The sequence below is a fragment of the Pseudorasbora parva genome, chromosome 22 (assembly GCF_024679245.1).
Source record: "Pseudorasbora parva isolate DD20220531a chromosome 22, ASM2467924v1, whole genome shotgun sequence".
In the NCBI taxonomy this organism is placed as follows: Eukaryota; Metazoa; Chordata; class Actinopteri; order Cypriniformes; family Gobionidae; genus Pseudorasbora; species Pseudorasbora parva.
The window spans coordinates 30,090,798-30,114,751 of NC_090193.1; the positions used below are offsets into that span (position 1 = coordinate 30,090,798).

The 23,954-nt window shown below is 36.9% G+C and overlaps 1 protein-coding gene across 1 annotated transcript in view; it reads left to right on the forward strand.

The window, feature by feature from the left end:
- Positions 1–23,954, forward strand: part of cacna1ab (calcium channel, voltage-dependent, P/Q type, alpha 1A subunit, b) — a 162,040-nt gene that overhangs the window by 120,397 nt on the left and 17,689 nt on the right. Inside the window, 4 exon segments of the mRNA XM_067432376.1 lie at positions 4,667–4,772; positions 5,032–5,139; positions 6,903–7,006; positions 9,067–9,173. Coding sequence (XP_067288477.1) covers positions 4,667–4,772; positions 5,032–5,139; positions 6,903–7,006; positions 9,067–9,173 — 425 coding nt within the window.

The following is a 23,954-nucleotide window of genomic DNA, read 5'->3' on the forward strand; positions in this document are numbered from 1 at the left end:
CAGACACCTTTTTAGAAGCATGATTTGCACTGCCATCGAACGCCAAGTTTGTACGAATCTCTCTGTTGAATAAATCACTCTTAACAGCAAAAAAAAAAAAAAAAAAAAATGAACGAACGAATCAGTCATTTTGTTATTATTTTTTTCTTTCTGCTTGCTGTTGAACCATGCCTTGGCAAACTGGGTGTAACAGTGTGCATTGTTCTTGTTTGGGGACGAAGTGAGGGTTGGGGATCAGAGGACTGCATTGACGTGACTGCCATAGTTCACCACCAAGCAGCGGAGCTTTTCTTTGCCTGTTTGAAGCCCCACTGCAGTTCTATGGGACCGTCCCACGATCGCATAGAACCGTGTTTTTACTAGGACTAAAAACCAGCTTCCCCTCCTCCTGTTTAACCTCCAGCCAATCAAGAGCGCTCACGCTCTCAAAACCCCGCCCCTCGCCCAGATCAAAATAGTAACCTATGTGTCTTTGTTTTTCCTTCTTGCCGTTCTTATTTCCTCCTCCTTTCTCCTTTTTTGGTTTAAATCCCACCATCCTCCGGTTTGTCCCCCTCCATTGTTTCTCTTCTTGTCCATTGTTTTATTCGTCCTTCGTTGTCCTCCTATTTCCCTCCCCCCGTTCTCCTCGTTTAATTTTCGGGGGTCTCACCCCTCCACCCCCACCCCACTCCCCCTTACAGCGGCAGGATCAGTTACACTGATATGTATGAGATGCTAAGGCACATGTGTCCTCCGCTAGGCCTGGGAAAGAGGTGCCCAGCTCGGGTCGCCTACAAGGTTAGCGGCAGCAGCCCGCCGTGGGTGCGCCACAGCCAATCAAAGCTGTCCGTTTTTTTTGTTAGTGTTGGTGTTGGTGAGCTGCTGTATCTTTCTTTTTACATTGTGGGGTACTGGTGAAATTGTTAGCCAGCTGACACACATACACGTACGCACACATCCACTGGAGAGCGGGAACGGAGGGTACCTTGTCAGCCCTTCTGCACCGTACTCAAATACTCGCTCACTCACATGCAAATGATGCAAATGATTTCGCTGCAAAGCAGCAACTGTTAACTTTTATTTGCAGCCTTATTGTTAGAGATACGTTTATTAAATTAAAATTTGTTAAAATCAACATGAAATCAAAACAGACCTTATTTAGTTTCTTAATTATTCCAAACCCAAAAATGTTATTTCTTAAGAATCGTTCATCAAATGTTAATTAGTAGTTCCTCCTCTGCAACAACTCAAATTATTTCCTAGTGAATAAAATCAAGTTGCCTACAACTTTTGCTCTCTTTGAATATCCAGTTTCATTAGTAAAATGTAAAATGGGTTTTGGGTACCATTTCATGTTGACTTTAACCAGAAAACAAGGAATCTTGTATTATTCCTGCATTATGTTTTCCATGTTCATAGCAGAAATGGAGCCCTGTGTTAAACTTTAAATACAAATATGAAGCATATAGACAGAAATATACATGTTTCACTGTGTGCGTGTACAGAAGGACTGGGAAGGATTGTGCGCCTTTGGTCCTCTGTGTCTCTCCCTCCAGTGGATGATTTCTAAAGTCTACAAATGTCCAATATATTTTCCATAATTTCAGCAGATGACACTTTTGTAGGTTCAGCCAGTGCGATCAGCTTTTAGGAGTCTTTAAACTTTTTTTTGATTTTTTTCAGCAAATCCACTAGATTCACAGATAAGCTTTCCCACCTGTCCTTCGTTTGATTCTGTCAATGCAGTTCTGACCTGTTTCCGTTCCCCTCTCTCTTTCTCTCTTACTGTTTCTTGCTCTATCTATCACATTCCTCCAATTTTGCATTTTCAGCCACTACATCAAAAAAAATCTTTCTTCTACTCTCTCTTTCACTTCCTGTTTCCTTCTCTCTATCTCTCATTTCTTCACTTTTAGTCGGCATGCTTCTTAATTATGCAAATTGTGATGATCTGATATGAATAGTGATAATCTGAATGCATCCTTATGTGAGTTACATCCAGCCATTTTACATGTCATTACATATTTATTATGTAAAAGCCATGGACCTTAGTCAGAGTAGATGGTGTATTTAGCTTGAGGTGAATGAAATCAGAGCCATGTTGATTCATACATTTTCTCATACAAAATATTATTTGCCACTCATTTTGCAGGTGGAGACTGTAATTAATGTCCCATGATGTATATCTGTGTAGTCTTTTTCTCAATACAATTCAATTGCATGTGTACAAAACTAATGATTTGACTTGCATCATTTGTAGTGAATGTCATGGACTCTACTGTTCAAAAGTTTGAGCTTGGTAAGGTTTGCTATTGTATGCACCAAGGCTGCATTTATCTAATCTTAAATATAATAAAAACTATAATATTGGGAAATATTAATACAATTTAAAATAGTTTTTTATTTTAATATATTTCCCAGTCTTCAGTGTCACGTGATCCTTCATAAATCATTCTAATATACTGAAGTTGGTCCTCAAGAGACATTGCTTATTATTATTATCCATTAATTGTACTGCTTAATATTTTGTCTTTGATGAATAGAAAGTTCAATACATCCTGTATTTGAAATAGAAATGTTCTAAATTATACATGCATTACTTATATATATATATATATATATATATATATATATATATATATATATATATATATATATATATATATATAATTTTTTATGTAAATATTATTCATGTATTTCCTTTTTTAATTACTGACTCAGAACTTTTGAACAATGGTGAGGACAAAGTGTGCAAAAATTTGTTTATTTTGAAAATATTACAGAAAATGCACACATTTGTGAGGAAAAAACTACTTGATATCCCATGTGACAATTCAATCAGAGATTGCAAAGATCATATTTCATGTGTTTTCTTGCTCACAGTGCAAAAAAAAATGTATCCAGTTTTTTATCCATCAGTGAACAGTTTGTTCTTCGACAGACAGTACTTCCACTTCTATAATTTAATTTCTAAATACAACTGGCATCTACACTGACTAAGATCCACTGAACGGAATTCCTTTAGGCCAGCATGGACAGTTATAATGTGGTAGACATTTTCTGAAATGCAATTTAATTACAAGCTCACAAAGTTTACTCCCTTTGAGACTCCCTTCACTCCAACCTCTTCCTCTCACTTTCCTCACTCTCTTATTTCTCCTCATCTCAACAATTCTTCTTTTTTGCTCTCTTTCTCCTCTCAGACTTTCTCTCTATCCATTGCCAAGCACACCACTACCCCCCCCCCCCCCCTTCTCATTATTTTTATATGTGGTGCATATCTCATAGCTTTCCAGTCTGAAGTGAACTAACCTCTATATCTGTTGCCCCTAATCTAGTCCTACACCTCTCGGTGTACAACACAGCCATTTTTTCCTCCTTAACTCTGTAGGGAATGCCACCAATGCCACTTATCTGACCTTCAAAAAAACTGCACCCGTTTTGCATTGAGAGATCAGAAAAAAAATATGCAAAATATCAATTAACCCTATGAGAAATATCCCAGTAAAGATGCTAAACAAACCCAAAAATACAAGTGGTCAATAAAAGATTAAATGATACTCTCTGTGCGCGGCTGCACTGCTCTTGTTCTGTGAGGGGTGGGGAGGGAGGAGGGGGGTGCATGCTGCATGGAGTAGGGGTTGATGTTCGGGTGGGCCGGGACCGTTGGGGAGGGCGGGTCGCCACTGAACTCCGATTTGGGAGTTTGTGCTGCATTGCATGCGCTTCTGCATGGCCACCACTGGAACGCAGCTCATGCTCGTTTGTATCTACACCTCCAAGGAACGACGGACTGGTCTGAAATGGGCACACGCGTATACACAGGCTCACACATGCTCCCTTTCTCACACTAATGCCATGTTGTGTGCTTGTGTGTTCCAATTCCCCGAATGTACATCCAATGCATGGAAACGCATCTAAAAACTGCTGTTTTTAGGTGCCCTTTCATTAATTGGTTTGTCCAAAATATACAACCTCCAACAGGTAGGGGGAGCTCTTTAACAGTAGCCTTTTGAAACAAATGTCAAATTTAACTGATATTTGTGTCCTCAGCCTTTGCCAGCTGATTAAAGGGTCAGTTACTTAGTGTTAATTGCACTAAAAGCACTTCATAATGTACATTTGCAGTATATCAACCCAAGTGGCATTCGCAAATAAGAGATGCTTATGTGAGTGATATTTATGCCTGAGATCAGTTTTCACAGGCAGAGGAACACTGAGGAACTTTGTCCTTTGTGATACTGCTCCTGTTATCTGTGAGGGCTCCAATTAAGTTACTTAATTGATGTGTATGTACTATATGTTCTCTAAGATGTGTGAATGTTTCATTCACACATTACAAGGTTGCAGGATGTGTATTGGTCAATCTTTTGTCAGTCCAAGAAAACTGCTCTCACAGATGTCAACAAAATCTTCCTTTTTTGTGTGGTTGTATGAGTATCACCTGAACAATGACTTGCATGATGCATGGTTTGTACACAACCACTGCATCAAAAGAAAGTCAAAACTACAATCAAACAATCTATTTAACAACTTAATCTACTGAAATATGTGTGGTTAGTAGTTTATTCTTTGGCTACAGACTGCTGAGCTCCCCAAGCCTTTTTTTAGTCCACCAAAGCATCTGACTGGAGGTTTAACTTACACAGCCCCGCCCTCATCCCCTCTGATTGGCTCTCCACAGAGACTGCTACGTATGGACCTACCTGTTGCTGATGACAACACTGTGCATTTCAACTCTACTCTGATGGCTTTGATACGCACAGCTCTGGACATCAAAATCGCCAAGGGTACAGAATGACATCCATCTTTCTTGTATACTGTCCTTTTTTAAATTCTTTTTTTTAATTTTCATTATAAAAACTTTCCAAGTATGACGAATGTTAACCAAAACAACCTTTCTTGTGTCTTGTGTATATTTCTGAATGAATGAATATTATTTTTGTGTTCTGGGGATGTTTGTGCTTTGAGTGTATTGGCATATTTTGTTCATCTATACATATTTGCGTATGTGTGTATGTACACTGCCCTGACATCACATGCTTTCAGGAGGCGCAGACAAACACCAGATGGACGCGGAGCTCCGTAAGGAAATGATGGCGATTTGGCCAAATCTCTCCCAGAAGAACCTGGATCTGCTGGTAACTCCACACAAGTGTAAGTTGCAGATGGGTTTGTAGAGAAAAACAACTAATCAAAGATCACTAATTCATCAGAGGACAGCTTCTCTCAGCCCACACCGCTCAGCACCCTCTGATCAGGCAACACTATCACAACCTTTCGCCCATCCCCACATGACAAATCAACATCTTACATTGTAAATCAGAAATACCATGCTTTATCATATCAGTTCTATCTAAAAATCATCCTGCTTCATATAGCTAGATTTATTGCTCATAAAATTTCTTTCCACATCTGATCATCGATGTGACTTTAGTTTGTTTTGGAGTATTTGGAATAGTATGCTATCCTCATTTAGACCTACATATTGTTATTCCACTTCAGCACTACATCTCCTTCCCCAACCTCTCTCTTTTTCTCACTCTTCCTTTCTCCTATCTTCTTCATTGCCTGTTATCAGGGGGTGCCTCGCTATAGACGGATCCTCTATAGAAGTCTTTTCACTCCAGCGCGTGTAAAGCACAAAGCTGGGCTTAACCTCCAAACCACAGAGCCTCAAAAAGTTATTGCCTCATATCTGAGGGTGTTAAAAGATGTTAGGTACTTAAAAGTTTGACATGATGACCAGAAGTAGCTAATAAACAAGTAGCCTGAAAATACTTTTGTGTGCTTTCCTTTAGCATGTTTTCTTTTTAATTTTGAGATTTTAGCATGTTTTAAATTTATTTTTAGAGTTTATTGTTAATCCTTTCGGTGTTTCATGCCATTTTACTATGAAGTTATCCTAATAAGAAAGTGTTTGATGGGAAAGGGTTGCTTTTTTTTCGTCATTTATGGCAGCTCAAATTTTTTCAAATTTAAATGTTATATGTCTCATTTCAAACTCCGGATGCCGCTGCAGAGTTTTGATGAAAAATTTGAGCTCCTTGCAAAATATTGTGATATCTTATGGTATTGTTATTGTTGCCTCATTAATGACATCTATTCATAGTGAAATGGCTCTTGAGTCCCCGTAGGAATGTACCGTAATACAGCCTAGAAATGTCAAGCAATAAAAGGTCCTTGAGTAAAATGAGAGGTTCTTTAGTTAATGAGGATCTGACTGTGAAAAGACCATCAGCTCTGTGGTGTTTTGTATTTGTCAGTGAACTTTGTCTATTGTGTATAATGTGCATGTGTATATATGTAGCATATAAGTGCATGTATATATATATATATATAATATATACATATATATAAAACTGTATATACATAAGCCCCAAAAAGTGTTTGGACTCTATTAAGCCATACTAAACATGTAAGAAATTCATTGCATTTAACAAAACATGCATTTAACAAAACAGGTGGCATTTATTTTGAGAGAAGAGCATGGTTTTTGAGCAAAATATTTCACAAAAAGCATTGGTTTGTAAATGAGAAATATCTAATTAATTTGTAAATTTGTTTGCAAATGCCACTTGGTTTGATATTTTGTTGTCAATGCAGTGACATTCATATATGCGTAACTGTGGCTCAGATGTCTAAGTGCTTTTTGGCACTGTATTTGTATAAGTTTTGTTGTATACCTGTTGTCCAGAATTTCAGACCCAGATTAAGACTCATTCTAGACTCTAACGAAGTTCTATTTGTTAATTTCCGTTGAGGTTCCTAATGAGGTCATGTCTAAGTTTTGTCTGGGTCTGAGAGACTAGACCTAAGTGTTTGTGGCATGCCTTGTCTCCAACTCCCATTCCCCTCTCGGCTCAGGGTCCCATTCCACCCCGGTCTAATTGTGCAGGTTAACTTTTTCATCCTTTCAGCAGCGACAGACTTGACAGTGGGCAAGATCTACGCCGCCATGATGATAATGGAGTACTACCGGCAGAGCAAGGCCAAAAAGCTGCAGGCGCTTCGTGAGGAGCAGGTACCGCTTCAGACAAACAAACAAATGCCAAGTCTGCTCTGCTTTCTCAACCTTTTACAACTCTTCTCCCAACAAATCAATCATGTAGTCTATTTAGCCAAGTTTTCAGTTGATTTGCAGAGGGAACTTCCTCACTTTGCTTATCAACATTGGTAACAGCACATTTTTTAAATTCCTGCCTGTCCAAAGAACTATCTTAAATTTGGTGACCTTCTCACTTATTGGCTATATATGATTTTTTTTTTTAAATTAGAAATAAGCATTCCCGTTTATATGCAAACTTTATTTGCATCTTGGTGCTTCCATACAGCATTTGTGTGTGATCTTTAAATACAGTATGCATACAAATATATGGTTGTAAATTGTTCACATATAGGCAGCTGCTTGCAGTTTCAGGAACAGCCAATACCTCTTCATTCTATTTTAAGCTGAAATTTGCCCTTATTAGATATGTGCACATTCACAAGTTTGGGTCGGTAAGATTTTTAAAAATTATTATTTTTGAAAAAAGTCTCTTTTTTGACCAAAAAAAAGTTATATTGTGAAATGTTATTACAATTTAAAAGAAGTTTTCTATTTTAATTTATTTTAAAAACACCACTCCAGTCTTCAGTGTAACATGATCATTCATATATCATTCAAATTGACTGATTTAGTGCTCAAGAAACATTTCTTATAATTATCGATTTTGAAAACAGTTGTGTAGCTTAAACTTTTTGTGGGAATGTGATAATTTTATTCAGGATTCTTGGATTAATAGAAAGTTCAAAAGAACAGCATTTATCTGAAATATAAATCATATAACATTATAAATGTTTTATTTATTAAATAAATAATTAATAAAAATATTAATTTCTTTTAAAAATTTGCCGACCCAGTATACACATTAGTATACACATCACTTCCCACATGGAGCACTAAGATTTTCACGCTAACTCCTCTAATATTTCAGTGCTTTTATGGCATGAAAACAGTAACACTGGAAATACCATAGATATGATCATTACACATTTTATTTACAGAATTAGAGCATGCTTAAAAACACGTGCAGTAATTTTCCAATGAATATGCAATGATGAATGATACAACATGGCCTTTTGTCAGTATCACTCCTGTCCCCTTCTGGAAATGTTCCCATCCTGAACAGGCACAGTGTCCATTGTTTCTGATTATCGTTGTCCATATAGAAGTTTAATTGTAATAATTGAAGCATGGACACTCTGCTAGCATCAGGGAATGGTCTAAATATATGTTTGTGTCCTTCCTCACCTAAACCCCTGTATGTCTCTTTACCCGTCTGCACCTGTACCTCAGCACCGCCCTCTCAACATCAGCAGCGCTTTGTGGCTGTCTCACTCTCTATATCCATCCTTGATGTCTCTATATGCCTGTTTGTCAACTTGTTTGCATTTTTTAACTGTCTTCCTTGTGTCTAATTCTTTTCAATTCAAAATTTTATTTTTGTTTCCATTCTTTTTGACATTTTGGATCGACTGTCAGTCTCTTGTTCTTTTTCATTGTGTGTAATCTTCTGTTTGTCTCTCTTTTGTCTTTTTTTCCTCCATCCGTTGATTGGTGAGGTTGATTTTTCAGTCACTAACATGGAATCTTTTCTCCCTCCGTGTGGACACGTTTGTCTAGCCGATATGTTCATTAATAGATGTTGAGGGGAGGTTCTTGGTGTAACCTTTGGGCTACCACGGTCTCTGAGATTTCTAGTGTTCATAGTATCATGCCCCCAGAACCTGTAGTTCTGCGAGTATGAACCTCAGATCTTCGCTGTGGCACGCCCAAATTGTTACTACCACCCATGTCTTCTGGTGGGTTGGATGGAAATGCCTTGAACCATCGGCACCTACCTAGACAGCACAGCCCCAATGAGGGACTCCGTTCAGGTTGGCGAGGGCACAGGAGGAATCCATTTCCTATGATGCCCTCTGGGTGACCTCTGCTGTCTGGTACCCCACCACCTGTGTAATGCACGGTGGCTTGTGTGTGTTACCCCATATCCCATGAGTGTGTCTGATCCCAGCTGCAGGCCATGTTCGTATCTCACACAGAACCGAACGCCATTAATGTTTCAGCGCTTGGAGCCATCCCCTAACCAGGAAGGGGGACCGGGGGTGAATGGTCTCCCAGAGTTGCCGCAGGAACCCGTCAACAGCCTGTGAGTAACATCATGATTACTCTTTTAATGCTTTTAATCTACGCTTCTAGCTTAATCTGTATCATGAAATCATATCAAGATCCTATTTCATTCAAAGGGACAAGTATTAAGATAATTTATTGCATTAATACAAATTAAAGCCACAATATGTAATTTTTCACCGCTATTGAAAATAAAGGCGTAGCATTGTGACGCTTTGATTTCGTGGAGCCTTCATTACACCGCATACACATGCATGCGTTTGGTAACGCAGCACTGTTTTATCATATTAGATACATTTGAGTGTGTTTAAAGTAGGGATGTTAACCGATGACCGTTTGACCAATGGTTGACCGTATCAACGTTAACCGATCAAAGTTGTCGGTTGTCGTAAAAAAAAAGTGATTTTTAAATTAGGCTATTATAGACAGTGGACTAAACGCTACTACAGTTAGCCATCTCATTCCAAAATCTTTTTGTGTCAAGTGAACAAATCCCTCACACTAAATTTTTCATAACTCGCCTGTTTGTACGTAATAAACCAATAAAAACATTTGGCGCGAGGTCACAGCGTTTGGGTTTGCGCGCTCACAAGGTTTGCAAAAAGTAAACACTCGAGGTTAGAGCCAGGGCAGATGACAGTATGAAGCGTGCATTCCGCTTAAGATGGGCTTGCATTTGGAAATATATAGCTTCAACATTTCAGTGGTAACACATAAGGCATTGATCATCATCTTTCTTTATTATTGTTAGCACTACCTTGAACTAAAGTGGCGTCTCTTCAGAGCTGTCATTTTCTTAAATGAGCCACAGCAATGTTTTAAATGAGCTTCTAACGCTAGACAAATGTCTTTATTTTCAACGCGATCACCTTGTACCCAAACCATTTCGAAACTAAGGAGCCATTTGTCCTCCAATTACAAACAAGCTCCTCGGTGGCACGTTTGCAGGACTCATGTTTTGCGCTGTAGGGGATTTAAAAAAAGGGACGTGAGTTGAAGGGAGGCCGCGGCACCGGGACAGTGTGTGTGAGAGCGGGAGGCAGAGCGGCAGAGGGATGCGACAGAGTTGCGAAATTGCAGGCGTGGCTCGCAGCTGTTATTTCAAATAGTGAAGCATATTTTAAACTAATCAGTTAACCGGTTTCAACCAGCTAATCAGTCTCGGTGGTTGGTCAAGAAAATGTTTAGTTTTCGCCATCCCTAGTTCAAAGTTATAATGCAGCTAATATGAGACACTTGTTGGACACTGCAGTGAGCTAGATTGATATTAGGCACGGAAAACATTTGGAAACATTTGGTATATTCTAAGTTCACAAGTCAACAAAATATATGACATTGTTCTAGTGGTTTTTGGATATTTTAATCCAAACATCTTTCATACTGTACCTTTAAGCCTGTTTTATGTACTATTTATTGTGGCATTATTTTCATGAGAAGTAAGCATATTTTACTTCAGAACTGCTGTAATGCATTCAGACATTTTATAAACTATTTTAAAGCAATTCTTCAAAATAAATAATCCATACTGAAATTCAAATATTTTTTTTTCTTTATTTTGCAAAATAAAAAAAAGCAATTTTATGTAATACAAAATTCTAAATTGAATTAAAGCACAAATTACAGCCGCCACAACAAATACTGCCATAATATATGTGTGTGTGTGTGTGTGTGTGTGTGTGTGTGTGTGTGTGTGTGTGTGTGTGTGTGTGTGTGTGTGTGTGTGTGTACTTGTCTACCTATCTAACAGGGGACCTTGGCGTCGTTACACACTCACCAACAGGGGACCTCTGAGCCAAGAGGGGACATTTTTCAAGTCCCCTGTTGGTCATGCATTAAATCATGTGAAAATGAAGTAAAAAACTAAAGAAATGCTCTGGTGATTTTTTAAATGTTTGACCAAGTAAGGACCTACAGGTGTGTGTGTTTAAATCATGTTAAAATCAAGAAACAACACTCTGGTGAATTTTTAAAAATTTTGACCAAGAGGGGACCTAAGAGTGTGTGAGTGTTTAAGGCCATGCTCAGCAGCTCCCCTGTAGGCTGGAGCAGGAACTGTAATAGCCCTTAAACACACGTCGTTCACACACACACACACACTCCTCTATTGCTTGAATGGCCTGCTGTCCTCTGACTCTAGAGCTGCTGTTTAACAGGCTGCTTACTAAAGGAACAAACATTATATAGATTATGTCTCTTTACTAAACACCCTGACTAGTTTCAAACTTTGCATTACTTTAAAATTAAATACTACAGGATCCAAGAAAAAACGATTAAAAAATCTAAACAACCAGGATGTAATTAAATACATCTGCCATCAAAATGTGTGTGTCCTCAGTTTCTACAAATAAATATAGTAAATACCATCCATCATGGCCGTGGACAGACCGTAACACTTTATTAAATTATTAAGGGATCTCATTCAATGCTTTTGTAAACATTTTTTGTTTCTGTGTATATATATAACATTTTAATGACAGTGTCCTATAATTATTGAAAAATAATGCATTATTTTATTTATATAAAAAAAAATACGGTAAATGGGACAAACTTTGCATCTAAAGTTCTTTTAAACAAGTGTTAACATAGACATTATTAAAAACATTTTATTTTAGCCAAGTATTTGTAAAAATAATGTGACTTTTGGCCCATGTAAAAGGCCCATCTTACCACCTTATACATTTATGAGCTTTTTAAACTAACCACTTTTGATTTATTTATGTTTAACAAAATGATTCAGGTCCCCTGTTAGATAGTAAATCACGACGCCTGTGTGTTTGCTGTGACATTTCTTATAATCACAAACACACTGTAAAGATTTAGAGTTTTTACAGCAATACCTGAGTTTAAAGGGTTAAATCAAGCAGAAATAGCTCTCTAATGTATTAAATGCAGGTCATTATTGAATAGTGATTACGTTACACACACACTGACTCAGGTCCCCTGTTAGATAGTAAATCACGACGCCTGTGTGTTTGCTGTGACATTTCTTATCATCACAAACACACTGCAAAGATTTAGAGTTTTTACAGCAATACCTGAGTTTAAAGGGTTAAATCAAGCAGAAATAGCTCTGTAATGTTTTAATTGCAGGTCATTATTGAATAGTGATTACGTTACACACACACACTGACTCAGGTCCCCTGTTAGATAGTAAATCACGACGCCTGTGTGTTTGCTGTGTCATTTCTTATCATCACAAACTTACTGTAAAGATTTAGAGTTTTTACAGCAATACCTGAGTTTAAAGGGTTAAATCAAGCAGAAATAGCTCTCTAATGTATTAATTGCAGGTAATTATTGAATAGTGACTACAGTACACACACACTGACTCAGGTCCCCTGTTAGATAGTAAATCACGACGCCTGTGTGTTTGCTGTGACATTTCTTATCATCACAAACACACTGCAAAGATTTAGAGTTTTTACAGCAATACCTGAGTTTAAAGGGTTAAATCAAGCAGAAATAGCTCTCTAATGTATTAATTGCAGGTCATTATTGAATAGTGATTATGTTACACACACACACTGACTCAGGTCCCCTGTTAGATAGTAAATCACGACGCCTGTGTGTTTGCTGTGACATTTCTTATCATCATAAACACACTGCAAAGATTTAGAGTTTTTACAGCAATACCTGAGTTTAAAGGGTTAAATCAAGCAGAAATAGCTCTCTAATGTATTAATTGCAGGTCATTATTGAATAGTGATTACGTTACACACACACACTGACTCAGGTCCCCTGTTAGATAGTAAATCACGACGCCTGTGTGTTTGCTGTGACATTTCTTGTTGTCATAAACACACTGCAAAGATTTAGAGGTTTTACAGCAATACCTGAGTTTAAAGGGTTAAATCAAGCAGAAATAGCTCTCTAATGTATTAAATGCAGGTCATTATTGAATAGTGATTACGTTACACACACACACTGACTCAGGTCCCCTGTTAGATAGTAAATCACGACGCCTGTGTGTTTGCTGTGACATTTCTTATCATCACAAACACACTGCAAAGATTTAGAGTTTTTACAGCAATACCTGAGTTTAAAGGGTTAAATCAAGCAGAAATAGCTCTGTAATGTTTTAATTGCAGGTCATTATTGAATAGTGATTACGTTACACACACACACTGACTCAGGTCCCCTGTTAGATAGTAAATCACGACGCCTGTGTGTTTGCTGTGTCATTTCTTATCATCACAAACTTACTGTAAAGATTTAGAGTTTTTACAGCAATACCTGAGTTTAAAGGGTTAAATCAAGCAGAAATAGCTCTCTAATGTATTAATTGCAGGTAATTATTGAATAGTGACTACAGTACACACACACTGACTCAGGTCCCCTGTTAGATAGTAAATCACGACGCCTGTGTGTTTGCTGTGACATTTCTTATCATCACAAACACACTGCAAAGATTTAGAGTTTTTACAGCAATACCTGAGTTTAAAGGGTTAAATCAAGCAGAAATAGCTCTCTAATGTATTAATTGCAGGTCATTATTGAATAGTGATTATGTTACACACACACACTGACTCAGGTCCCCTGTTAGATAGTAAATCACGACGCCTGTGTGTTTGCTGTGACATTTCTTATCATCATAAACACACTGCAAAGATTTAGAGTTTTTACAGCAATACCTGAGTTTAAAGGGTTAAATCAAGCAGAAATAGCTCTCTAATGTATTAATTGCAGGTCATTATTGAATAGTGATTACGTTACACACACACACTGACTCAGGTCCCCTGTTAGATAGTAAATCACGACGCCTGTGTGTTTGCTGTGACATTTCTTGTTGTCATAAACACACTGCAAAGATTTAGAGGTTTTACAGCAATACCTGAGTTTAAAGGGTTAAATCAAGCAGAAATAGCTCTCTAATGTATTAATTGCAGGTCATTATTGAATAGTGATTACGTTACACACACACACTGACTCAGGTCCCCTGTTAGATAGTAAATCACGACGCCTGTGTGTTTGCTGTGACATTTCTTATCATCACAAACACACTGTAAAGATTTAGAGTTTTTACAGCAATACCTGAGTTTAAAGGGTTAAATCAAGCAGAAATAGCTCTCTAATGTATTAAATGCAGGTCATTATTGAATAGTGATTACGTTACACACACACACTGACTCAGGTCCCCTGTTAGATAGTAAATCACGACGCCTGTGTGTTTGCTGTGACATTTCTTATCATCACAAACACACTGCAAAGATTTAGAGTTTTTACAGCAATACCTGAGTTTAAAGGGTTAAATCAAGCAGAGATAGCTCTCTAATGTATTAATTGCAGGTCATTATTGAATAGTGATTATGTTACACACACACACTGACTCAGGTCCCCTGTTAGATAGTAAATCACGACGCCTGTGTGTTTGCTGTGACATTTCTTATCATCACAAACACACTGCAAAGATTTAGAGTTTTACAGCAATAACTGAGTTTAAAGGGTTAAATCAAGCAGAAATAGCTCTCTAATGTATTAATTGCAGGTCATTATTGAATAGTGATTATGTTACACACACACACTGACTCAGGTCCCCTGTTAGATAGTAAATCACGACGCCTGTGTGTTTGCTGTGACATTTCTTATAATCACAAACACACTGTAAAGATTTAGAGGTTTTACAGCAATAACTGAGTTTAAAGGGTTAAATCAAGCAGAAAAAGCTCTCTAATGTATTAATTGCAGGTCATTATTGAATAGTGATTACGTTACACACACACTGACTCAGGTCCCCTGTTAGATAGTAAATCACGACGCCTGTGTGTTTGCTGTGACATTTCTTATCATCATAAACACACTGCAAAGATTTAGAGGTTTTACAGCAATACCTGAGTTTAAAGGGTTAAATCAAGCAGAAATAGCTCTCTAATGTATTCATTGCAGGTCATTATTGAATAGTGATTACGTTACACACACACTGACTCAGGTCCCCTGTTAGATAGTAAATCACGACGCCTGTGTGTTTGCTGTGACATTTCTTGCTGTCATAAACGCGCTGCAAAGATTTAGAGTTTTTACAGCAATACCTGAGTTTAAAGGGTTAAATCAAGCAGAAATAGCTCTCTAATGTATTCATGGCAGGTCATTATTGAATAGTGATTACGTTACACACACACACTCACTCAGGTCCCCTGTTAGATAGTAAATCACGACGCCTGTGTGTTTGCTGTGACATTTCTTATCATCACAAACACACTGCAAAGATTTAGAGTTTTTACAGCAATACCTGAGTTTAAAGGGTTAAATCAAGCAGAAATAGCTCTCTAATGTATTAATAGATAGTTAGATGTTAGATAGTAAATCACGACGCCTGTGTGTTTCTCTCCTCAACCCCCACAACCCCCCACTCACAGTTTACATTTCAATAAGGGAAGACTTGAAAAACCAGTTTGTGAACCACAGGCCAATAGAGCTCCAACTACCAATGTGGCAGAACCCTTCTCAAATAAACTAGAGAAGATGCTGGGATTTGCCCTGCCAAATTAAACTAAATTACAGTTTTTACAATCGCTAGGCCACATTTCTCAATACTTTGGTCATTTTCAAAACTTGTTCTCCAAACCAACTTTCTGCTTCACAGCAGTTATTTCACATTCAACATCCACAAAAACTAACAAAACACTTCATTCATGTCTCAAATCAAGTGCCAATGATCCACAGTTTAGCTTGCACAGACTGAAGTTGTGATCACTGTGTGAAGAGTTTTGAAAAAGTGACCAACATTTGTTTGACAAATTTGAGAGTGCCAGAGACTTTGACTAAGGAGAATATTCTGAGCACAGTGTGTGATGTTATTGAGATCTTTTATGAAACTTTTTAGAGGTGATAAAAGTGAGAGTTCCAGAGTATCTAGCTGAGGAGAAAAGTCTGAGCACAGCATGTGATACTGTTGAGATCCCTTCTGAAACTTTAGAGGAGACACATATGAGCAATCCAGTCTCTCTAGCCAAGGAGACAAATCAGAACATAGTATGTGATGTTGTTGAGATCTCTTATGAAACTTTAGAGAAGATAAACATGAGAGAATGTCATTTTTTGTCTCAGGATAAACATGTGAGAAGCAGGAGACTTTGCCTTATGTCTCAATTTGATGTTCACTTGATCTCATTTCTGTCTAGAAGAAAGATGTGAGTTGAGAAGGAGATCTCAGGTTTGATTTTCCTTTCCTCTAGGTTGGCCTTTGGTTCACAAACTGGGTTTTTAGGGCCCTATAAAATCTGTTTTATTTTTTCCCAAATTCCGTTTTTTCCGTTTAAATTTGTGCAAATTCCGTTTTTTCCGTTTTAATTTTTGCAGATTCCTTTTTTTCCGTTAAAATGTTTGGTAATTCAGTTTTTTTTCCCTTTACTGTAATTTTGGTGAAAAAAGAGTTTGCTTTTAATGTTAATATAATACAACATAAAACAAAAAATAGGAATGACCTTAAATTTATCGAGGTAACAAACATTACATTTACTTTTTAGGACAAATATTATATTTGACATAACACTGCACTTTAAATACTTCAAATATTAATGGTTATTAGCTTTAAACTTTCCGGTAAAATAAATTATAATAGTTTATATAAGTTAAAATGAAAGTCCTCCATTAGCTTTTTCTTTCAAGTAATTTTTTTTTAAAAAGAACTAAAAAAAAAAAATCATAAGAATCATCTTTTACATACAGTACTCTTAAGTAAAACATTTAAATTTGAAAATTAACATAAAAAAAAACATTTCACCATGAAATCATGTGTGAATTGTTCTGTGTGTTTAACAATCACCATAATGATATCCAGAGCTGTGAAAAATAAAAATACACGAAAACACAACACTGCCAGAAGTTTTTTTCCCCAACTTCAAAGGCCCCTTTAAATGATTAAAACTAGATGCTTAATTTTAACTTTAAGGTTACTTATCATGTAAACTACCCATATACAGCATGTTAAATGCATGTTTGGAACAGACTAGAAAACAGAGGGGAAAACGGTCGCATTTGCAGCAGATATGCATTGCTGCCTTATGTGCCCATTATAAATCAAAGCACGAGATGACAGGGGTCGAGCAGAACACCGGAAAATCTGACAGAATGGACAATATTTGTCTGTCTGTGCAATACACGAGCGCGGCTCACACTCTCCATACGCAAAGCTTCTGCGCCGCCTGCGCGTGCAGTGTGAAACCGCCGTTAGCGTCGAGTTTCTTAACTTTTTCGCTGCCGAAAGCAGAGCCGAGGAGACCAACTTCGCCATACTTTCATTGTTTTGAAGGGCGAGCTGAAATGACGGGAGGGGTTGTGTCGCGAAGATTTGCTTCCCCCGGTCTGCACTTTCCTCAGACATACGTTCTCCACCAACACGACACAGAATTTCATTACAAATATGTAAAATTCCGGGGAAATCTGCGTTAACACCAGATTCCGCGTTTATATGCAGATTCCGCGTTAATATGCCAATTCCGCGATTCCGTCCGCGATTCCGTGATCGCGGAAATTATAGGGCCCTAGGTTTTCAAGTCTTCCCTTATTTATTATTATTAAAATGTAAATTGTGTGGGGGGTTGTGTGGATCTACTGTGTTTGTGGGCCCAGTTTACAGCAGTTAGTTCACCTACAAATGAAAATTAGCCCATGATTTACTCACCCTCAAGTCATCCCAAGTGTATATGACATTCTTTTTTCAAATGAATAAAATCTGAGTTATTTAAATTTATATTAAAAAAGTCCTGGCTCTTCCCAGCTTTAAAATGCCAGTGCCTTGTCGGTCCATAAAAGTGCATCTAACCATCATATAACTGATCCACACAGTAACTGATCCATAGACTAAAATACTAGCTTTCGGTTTTCAGTGCCACACGAATCACATTGCGCTTAAAGGACAACTCCGGTGAGAAATGACCCTAGGGGTAATTAACAGATGGTTATCGAGTAGATCGTTCTCTGGGATGCGGTTTCATGAAAATCGAATTTAAAGAGTTTTATCTCTAAACACAGATTAGCTTATAATGTTTGTCTATGGGGCATGGAATAAGTGAAATTAAATCGCTAGTTAATACCACTAACAAGGCAGCATAATGAGGGTCCCTACATGCAAACCGAAGCATTGAGAACTTGTTAGAGTACAAACGGTTTAATAAGAAGATACTTTCTAAAGACAGTACATTACACGTTTACAGACTGCAGCCATCTTGGAAAACAGTCTCGACTAGTCGAGCCACGAACGCTGTGCTAAGTGAGCTGATCGATAGGAATTAAGTTTGTGAAATCTAATTACATGGACTTTTTTTTCTTTTTTTTTCTCTACTGCGTTCAGTGCTTTCTTCCGGAAACAATGGCCCATATGAGATTCCAAGTCACAGTTCATCACTTAGCACAGCGTTCGTCACTCAAATCTGTTTTTAGAGATAAAACTCTTTACACTTGATTTCCATGAAAACGCATCCCAGAGAACGATCTACTCGGTAACCACCATCTGTTAATTACCCCAAGGGTCATTTCTCACCGGAGTTTTACGTTAAAGAGTAACCCTTCTTCACCCATGAATCCTTGACGTATGTGCACTGACAAACGCAGAAGAGAGAAGATAGAGCTAAACAAAACTTAGCGTCAGGGGTTACTCTTTTCATAATAACACTAAAACACAATTTCTTTCAATAAAAATAGTTTGTTTAGTCTATAAAGTTTAAAATATGGACATTGTTCTTACACAAACGTGCCACTTTGCTTCAGAAGGCTCTTCATTATTCACGTGCTATATGCGTGAACACCTGAAGCACACGCCCCAAAAGCTGTATCTCTGACAGTCCACGAATGCTAAACTAAAATGCTAAAATTAATACAAAATTATTTAAAAAAAATAGGAAGTATCCCAGTAAACATAGTTGCTTATGTCATAGTAGGTTCAGTTAAGTGAACACACACTTTGAGAAAAAGTAACTTTAAAATTATTAACTTATAAAATATATATATATATATATATATATATATATATATATATATATATATATATATATATATATATATATATATATATATATATATATATATATATATATATATAATTTTTTTTTTTTTTTTTTTTTTTTTTTTTTTTTACAGTGAGGACAATACAGTGTTATATTACAACTACTGACAGACCGTCCTGAAAAGCACTGTTTATTTCATGTGTATCATATCTTTTGTATTTATTTGTGCTTTCACTTGTAATGTGTTTGGGCTAGTGGGTTTAGATGTGCTCTTGAAATTGGAATAGAGAATAGTGTGTGTGTTGAGTTTGCTCCTCAACCCCCCACCAGTAATTTACATTTCAATGCATGAAGACTCTCACAGGTGATACAAAGAAGCTCACTACTGTTACCTGTGTCCTAGACCAAATACCCTGCCAAAAATAAATTGAAATTACATGATGAAATGAAATTACAATCGCTAGGACATATTTCCCAATATTTAGGAGAACTGAGTGAGGAGTTTATACATTTGCTAACCAACTTTCAGCTTCACAGCAGTTAATTTTACTTTTACAAATCAACTCATTCTTCCAGAGCACTAGCAGCGCAGGTTTACATCAACACTAACATCAGGAACATTATACAATTAAAATGTCTTTACAAAACTAGAATGACACTCTCTGCTGCTTATAATTCACTGCATGCTTAGAGTACAGTACAACATTATTCCTAAGTTTCCTCTTTTGAATGGATGGTAATGGTCTAACACTGGTGTTGGTGTTCAGTTTCATAAAAGTTGCTTTGATAGTGTTTGATTTTTTTAGCAGGATAAATTGCATGACAGTATTACTGTATAAATGTTGTAAATTGCTGTCTCATTCAGTTTTGTATTATGTTATTGTTTTGTCCATAAGTTTAACACTTTTGAAAACAGCATGTAAGGATGTGTGAATTGGCCTGTGTAGAACAAAGATTTGATTGTTTTTGTGTCAAAGTGAGAAAAGATTTCAGGTAAATTGAAAGATGTTGCCATTGAATGCATTTTGTGCTAAAGCAATGTTGATCCACAGTTAAGCTGTGATATAAAATGTTCTTTTACAAAACATTTCTCAATAATAAACACACTTTTTCAACTTTTTCAACTCTTCACACAGTGATCACAACTTCAGTCTGTGCAAGCTAAACTGTGGATCATTGGCACTTGATTTGAGACATGAATTGTTTTATTGGTTTTTGTGGATGTTGAATGTGAAATAACTGATGTGAAGCAGAAAGTTGGTTTGGAGGACTGTGTGAAGGATTTTGAAAATGACCAAAGTATTGAGAAATGTGGCCTAGCGATTGTAAAAAATGTAATTTAGTTTAATTTGGCAGGGCAAATCCCAGCATCTTCTCTAGTTTATTTGAGAAGGGTTCTGCCACATTGGTAGTTGGAGCTCTATTGGCCTGTGGTTCACAAACTGGTTTTTCAAGTCTTCCCTTATTGAAATGTAAATTGTGAGTGGGGGGTTGTGGGGGTTGAGGAGAGAAACACACAGGCGTCGTGATTTACTATCTAACAGGGGACCTGAGTCAGTGTGTGTGTAACGTAATCACTATTCAATAATGACCGGCAATTAATACATTACAGAGCTATTTCTGCTTGATTTAACCCTTTAAACTCAGGTATTGCTGTAAAAACTCTAAATCTTTGCAGTGTGTTTGTGATGATAAGAAATGTCACAGCAAACACACAGGCGTCGTGATTTACTATCTAACAGGGGACCTGAGTCAGTGTGTGTGTAACATATTCACTATTCAATAATGACCTGCAATTAATACATTAGAGAGCTATTTCTGCTTGATTTAACCCTTTAAACTCAGTTATTGCTGTTAAAACTCTAAATCTTTGCAGTGTGTTTGTGATGATAAGAAATGTCACAGCAAACACACAGGCGTCGTGATTTACTATCTAACAGGGGACCTGAGTCAGTGTGTATGTACTGTAGTCACTATTCAATAATGACCTGCAATTAATACATTAGAGAGCTATTTCTGCTTGATTTAACCCTTTAAACTCAGGTATTGCTGTTAAAACTCTAAATCTTTACAATAAGTTTGTGATGATAAGAAATGACACAGCAAACACACAGGCGTCGTGATTTACTATCTAACAGGGGACCTGAGTCAGTGTGTGTGTAACATATTCACTATTCAATAATGACCTGCAATTAATACATTAGAGAGCTATTTCTGCTTGATTTAACCCTTTAAACTCAGTTATTGCTGTTAAAACTCTAAATCTTTACAGTGTGTTTGTGATGAAAAGAAATGTCACAGCAAACACACAGGCGTCGTGATTTACTATCTAACAGGGGACCTGAGTCAGTGTGTGTGTGTGTGTAACGTAAATCACTATTCAATAATGACCTGCCATGAATACATTAGAGAGCTATCTCTGCTTGATTTAACCCTTTAAACTCAGGTATTGCTGTAAAAACTCTAAATCTTTGCAGTGTGTTTATGATGATAAGAAATGTCACAGCAAACACACAGGCGTCGTGATTTACTATCTAACAGGGGACCTGAGTCAGTGTGTGTGTAACGTAATCACTATTCAATAATGACCTGCATTTAATACATTACAGAGCTATTTCTGCTTGATTTAACCCTTTAAACTCAGTTATTGCTGTAAAAACTCTAAATCTTTACAGTGTGTTTGTGATTATAAGAAATGTCACAGCAAACACACAGGCGTCGTGATTTACTATCTAACAGGGGACCTGAGTCAGTGTGTGTGTAACGTAATCACTATTCAATAATGACCTGCATTTAATACATTACAGAGCTATTTCTGCTTGATTTAACCCTTTAAACTCAGGTATTGCTGTAAAAACTCTAAATCTTTGCAGTGTGTTTGTGATGATAAGAAATGTCACAGCAAACACACAGGCGTCGTGATTTACTATCTAACAGGGGACCTGAGTCAGTGTGTGTGTAACATATTCACTATTCAATAATGACCTGCAATTAATACATTAGAGAGCTATTTCTGCTTGATTTAACCCTTTAAACTCAGTTATTGCTGTTAAAACTCTAAATCTTTACAGTGTGTTTGTGATGATAAGAAATGTCACAGCAAACACACAGGCGTCGTGATTTACTATCTAACAGGGGACCTGAGTGAGTGTGTGTGTAACATATTCACTATTCAATAATGACCTGCAATTAATACATTAGAGAGCTATTTCTGCTTGATTTAACCCTTTAAACTCAGTTATTGCTGTTAAAACTCTAAATCTTTGCAGTGTGTTTGTGATGATAAGAAATGTCACAGCAAACACACAGGCGTCGTGATTTACTATCTAACAGGGGACCTGAGTCAGTGTGTGTGTGTGTGTAACGTAAATCACTATTCAATAATGACCTGCCATGAATACATTAGAGAGCTATCTCTGCTTGATTTAACCCTTTAAACTCAGGTATTGCTGTAAAAACTCTAAATCTTTGCAGTGTGTTTATGATGATAAGAAATGTCACAGCAAACACACAGGCGTCGTGATTTACTATCTAACAGGGGACCTGAGTCAGTGTGTGTGTAACGTAATCACTATTCAATAATGACCTGCAATTAATACATTAGAGAGCTATTTCTGCTTGATTTAACCCTTTAAACTCAGGTTTTGCTGTAAAAACTCTAAATCTTTGCAGTGTGTTTGTGATTATAAGAAATGTCACAGCAAACACACAGGCGTCGTGATTTACTATCTAACAGGGGACCTGAGTGAGTGTGTGTGTAACAATCACTATTCAATAATGACCTGCATTTAATACATTAGAGAGCTATTTCTGCTTGATTTAACCCTTTAAACTCAGTTATTGCTGTAAAAACTCTAAATCTTTGCAGTGTGTTTATGATGATAAGAAATGTCACAGCAAACACACAGGCGTCGTGATTTACTATCTAACAGGGGACCTGAGTCAGTGTGTGTGTGTAACGTAATCACTATTCAATAATGACCTGCAATTAATACATTAGAGAGCTATTTCTGCTTGATTTAACCCTTTAAACTCAGGTATTGCTGTAAAAACTCTAAATCTTTGCAGTGTGTTTGTAATGATAAGAAATGTCACAGCAAACACACAGGCGTCGTGATTTACTATCTAACAGGGGACCTGAGTCAGTGTGTGTGTGTAACGTAATCACTATTCAATAATGACCTGTAATATTCAATAATGTAAATACATTGGTGTACCTGACAATAATCTTAAATGAGAGATGTGGACTGATCATATACTGTAATTATGAAGACACAACAGAGAATGAATTTCTTAAAGAAATGACTTTTCTGTAATGTATCAGGTATTATGTCTAAGGTATATTGTGTTTGTGTGTGTGTGTGTGTGCCTATTGTGATACCAGATGCCTGTGTAAACAAGTTAACTTATTTTAATGTGTTGACTAACATACTAAAGCACAAGAAGACTTGTGGACTAACTAAGTGTAGTGTGTTACTTGATGTTACATCTTGTAACTTTATTGCGACTGTGTAATAAATATATTTAAAAATAAGCTTCAAAATAAATTAAAGTATTAAAGTATATTTTAGGTTACAAATAAATACTTCTCAGTACATTCAAAAGAACAAAGTTATTATAAAAGGACATATTATTACTCGACACATTATATAGTCTGTACGAAGCTTAACTGCATTTATGTTATTTATTTGTAAAGACATGTAATGGTGGAGATGGCATATATATATATAAAATGAAGACAGACTTGACTGCCAGCTCACTTCACATTCACACACAGCTCCACTGCAGACTAATGGAGGTCCCCTGTTGGATAGGTAGACATCGGTCACACACAAACACACACAGCTCCATTAGAGTCT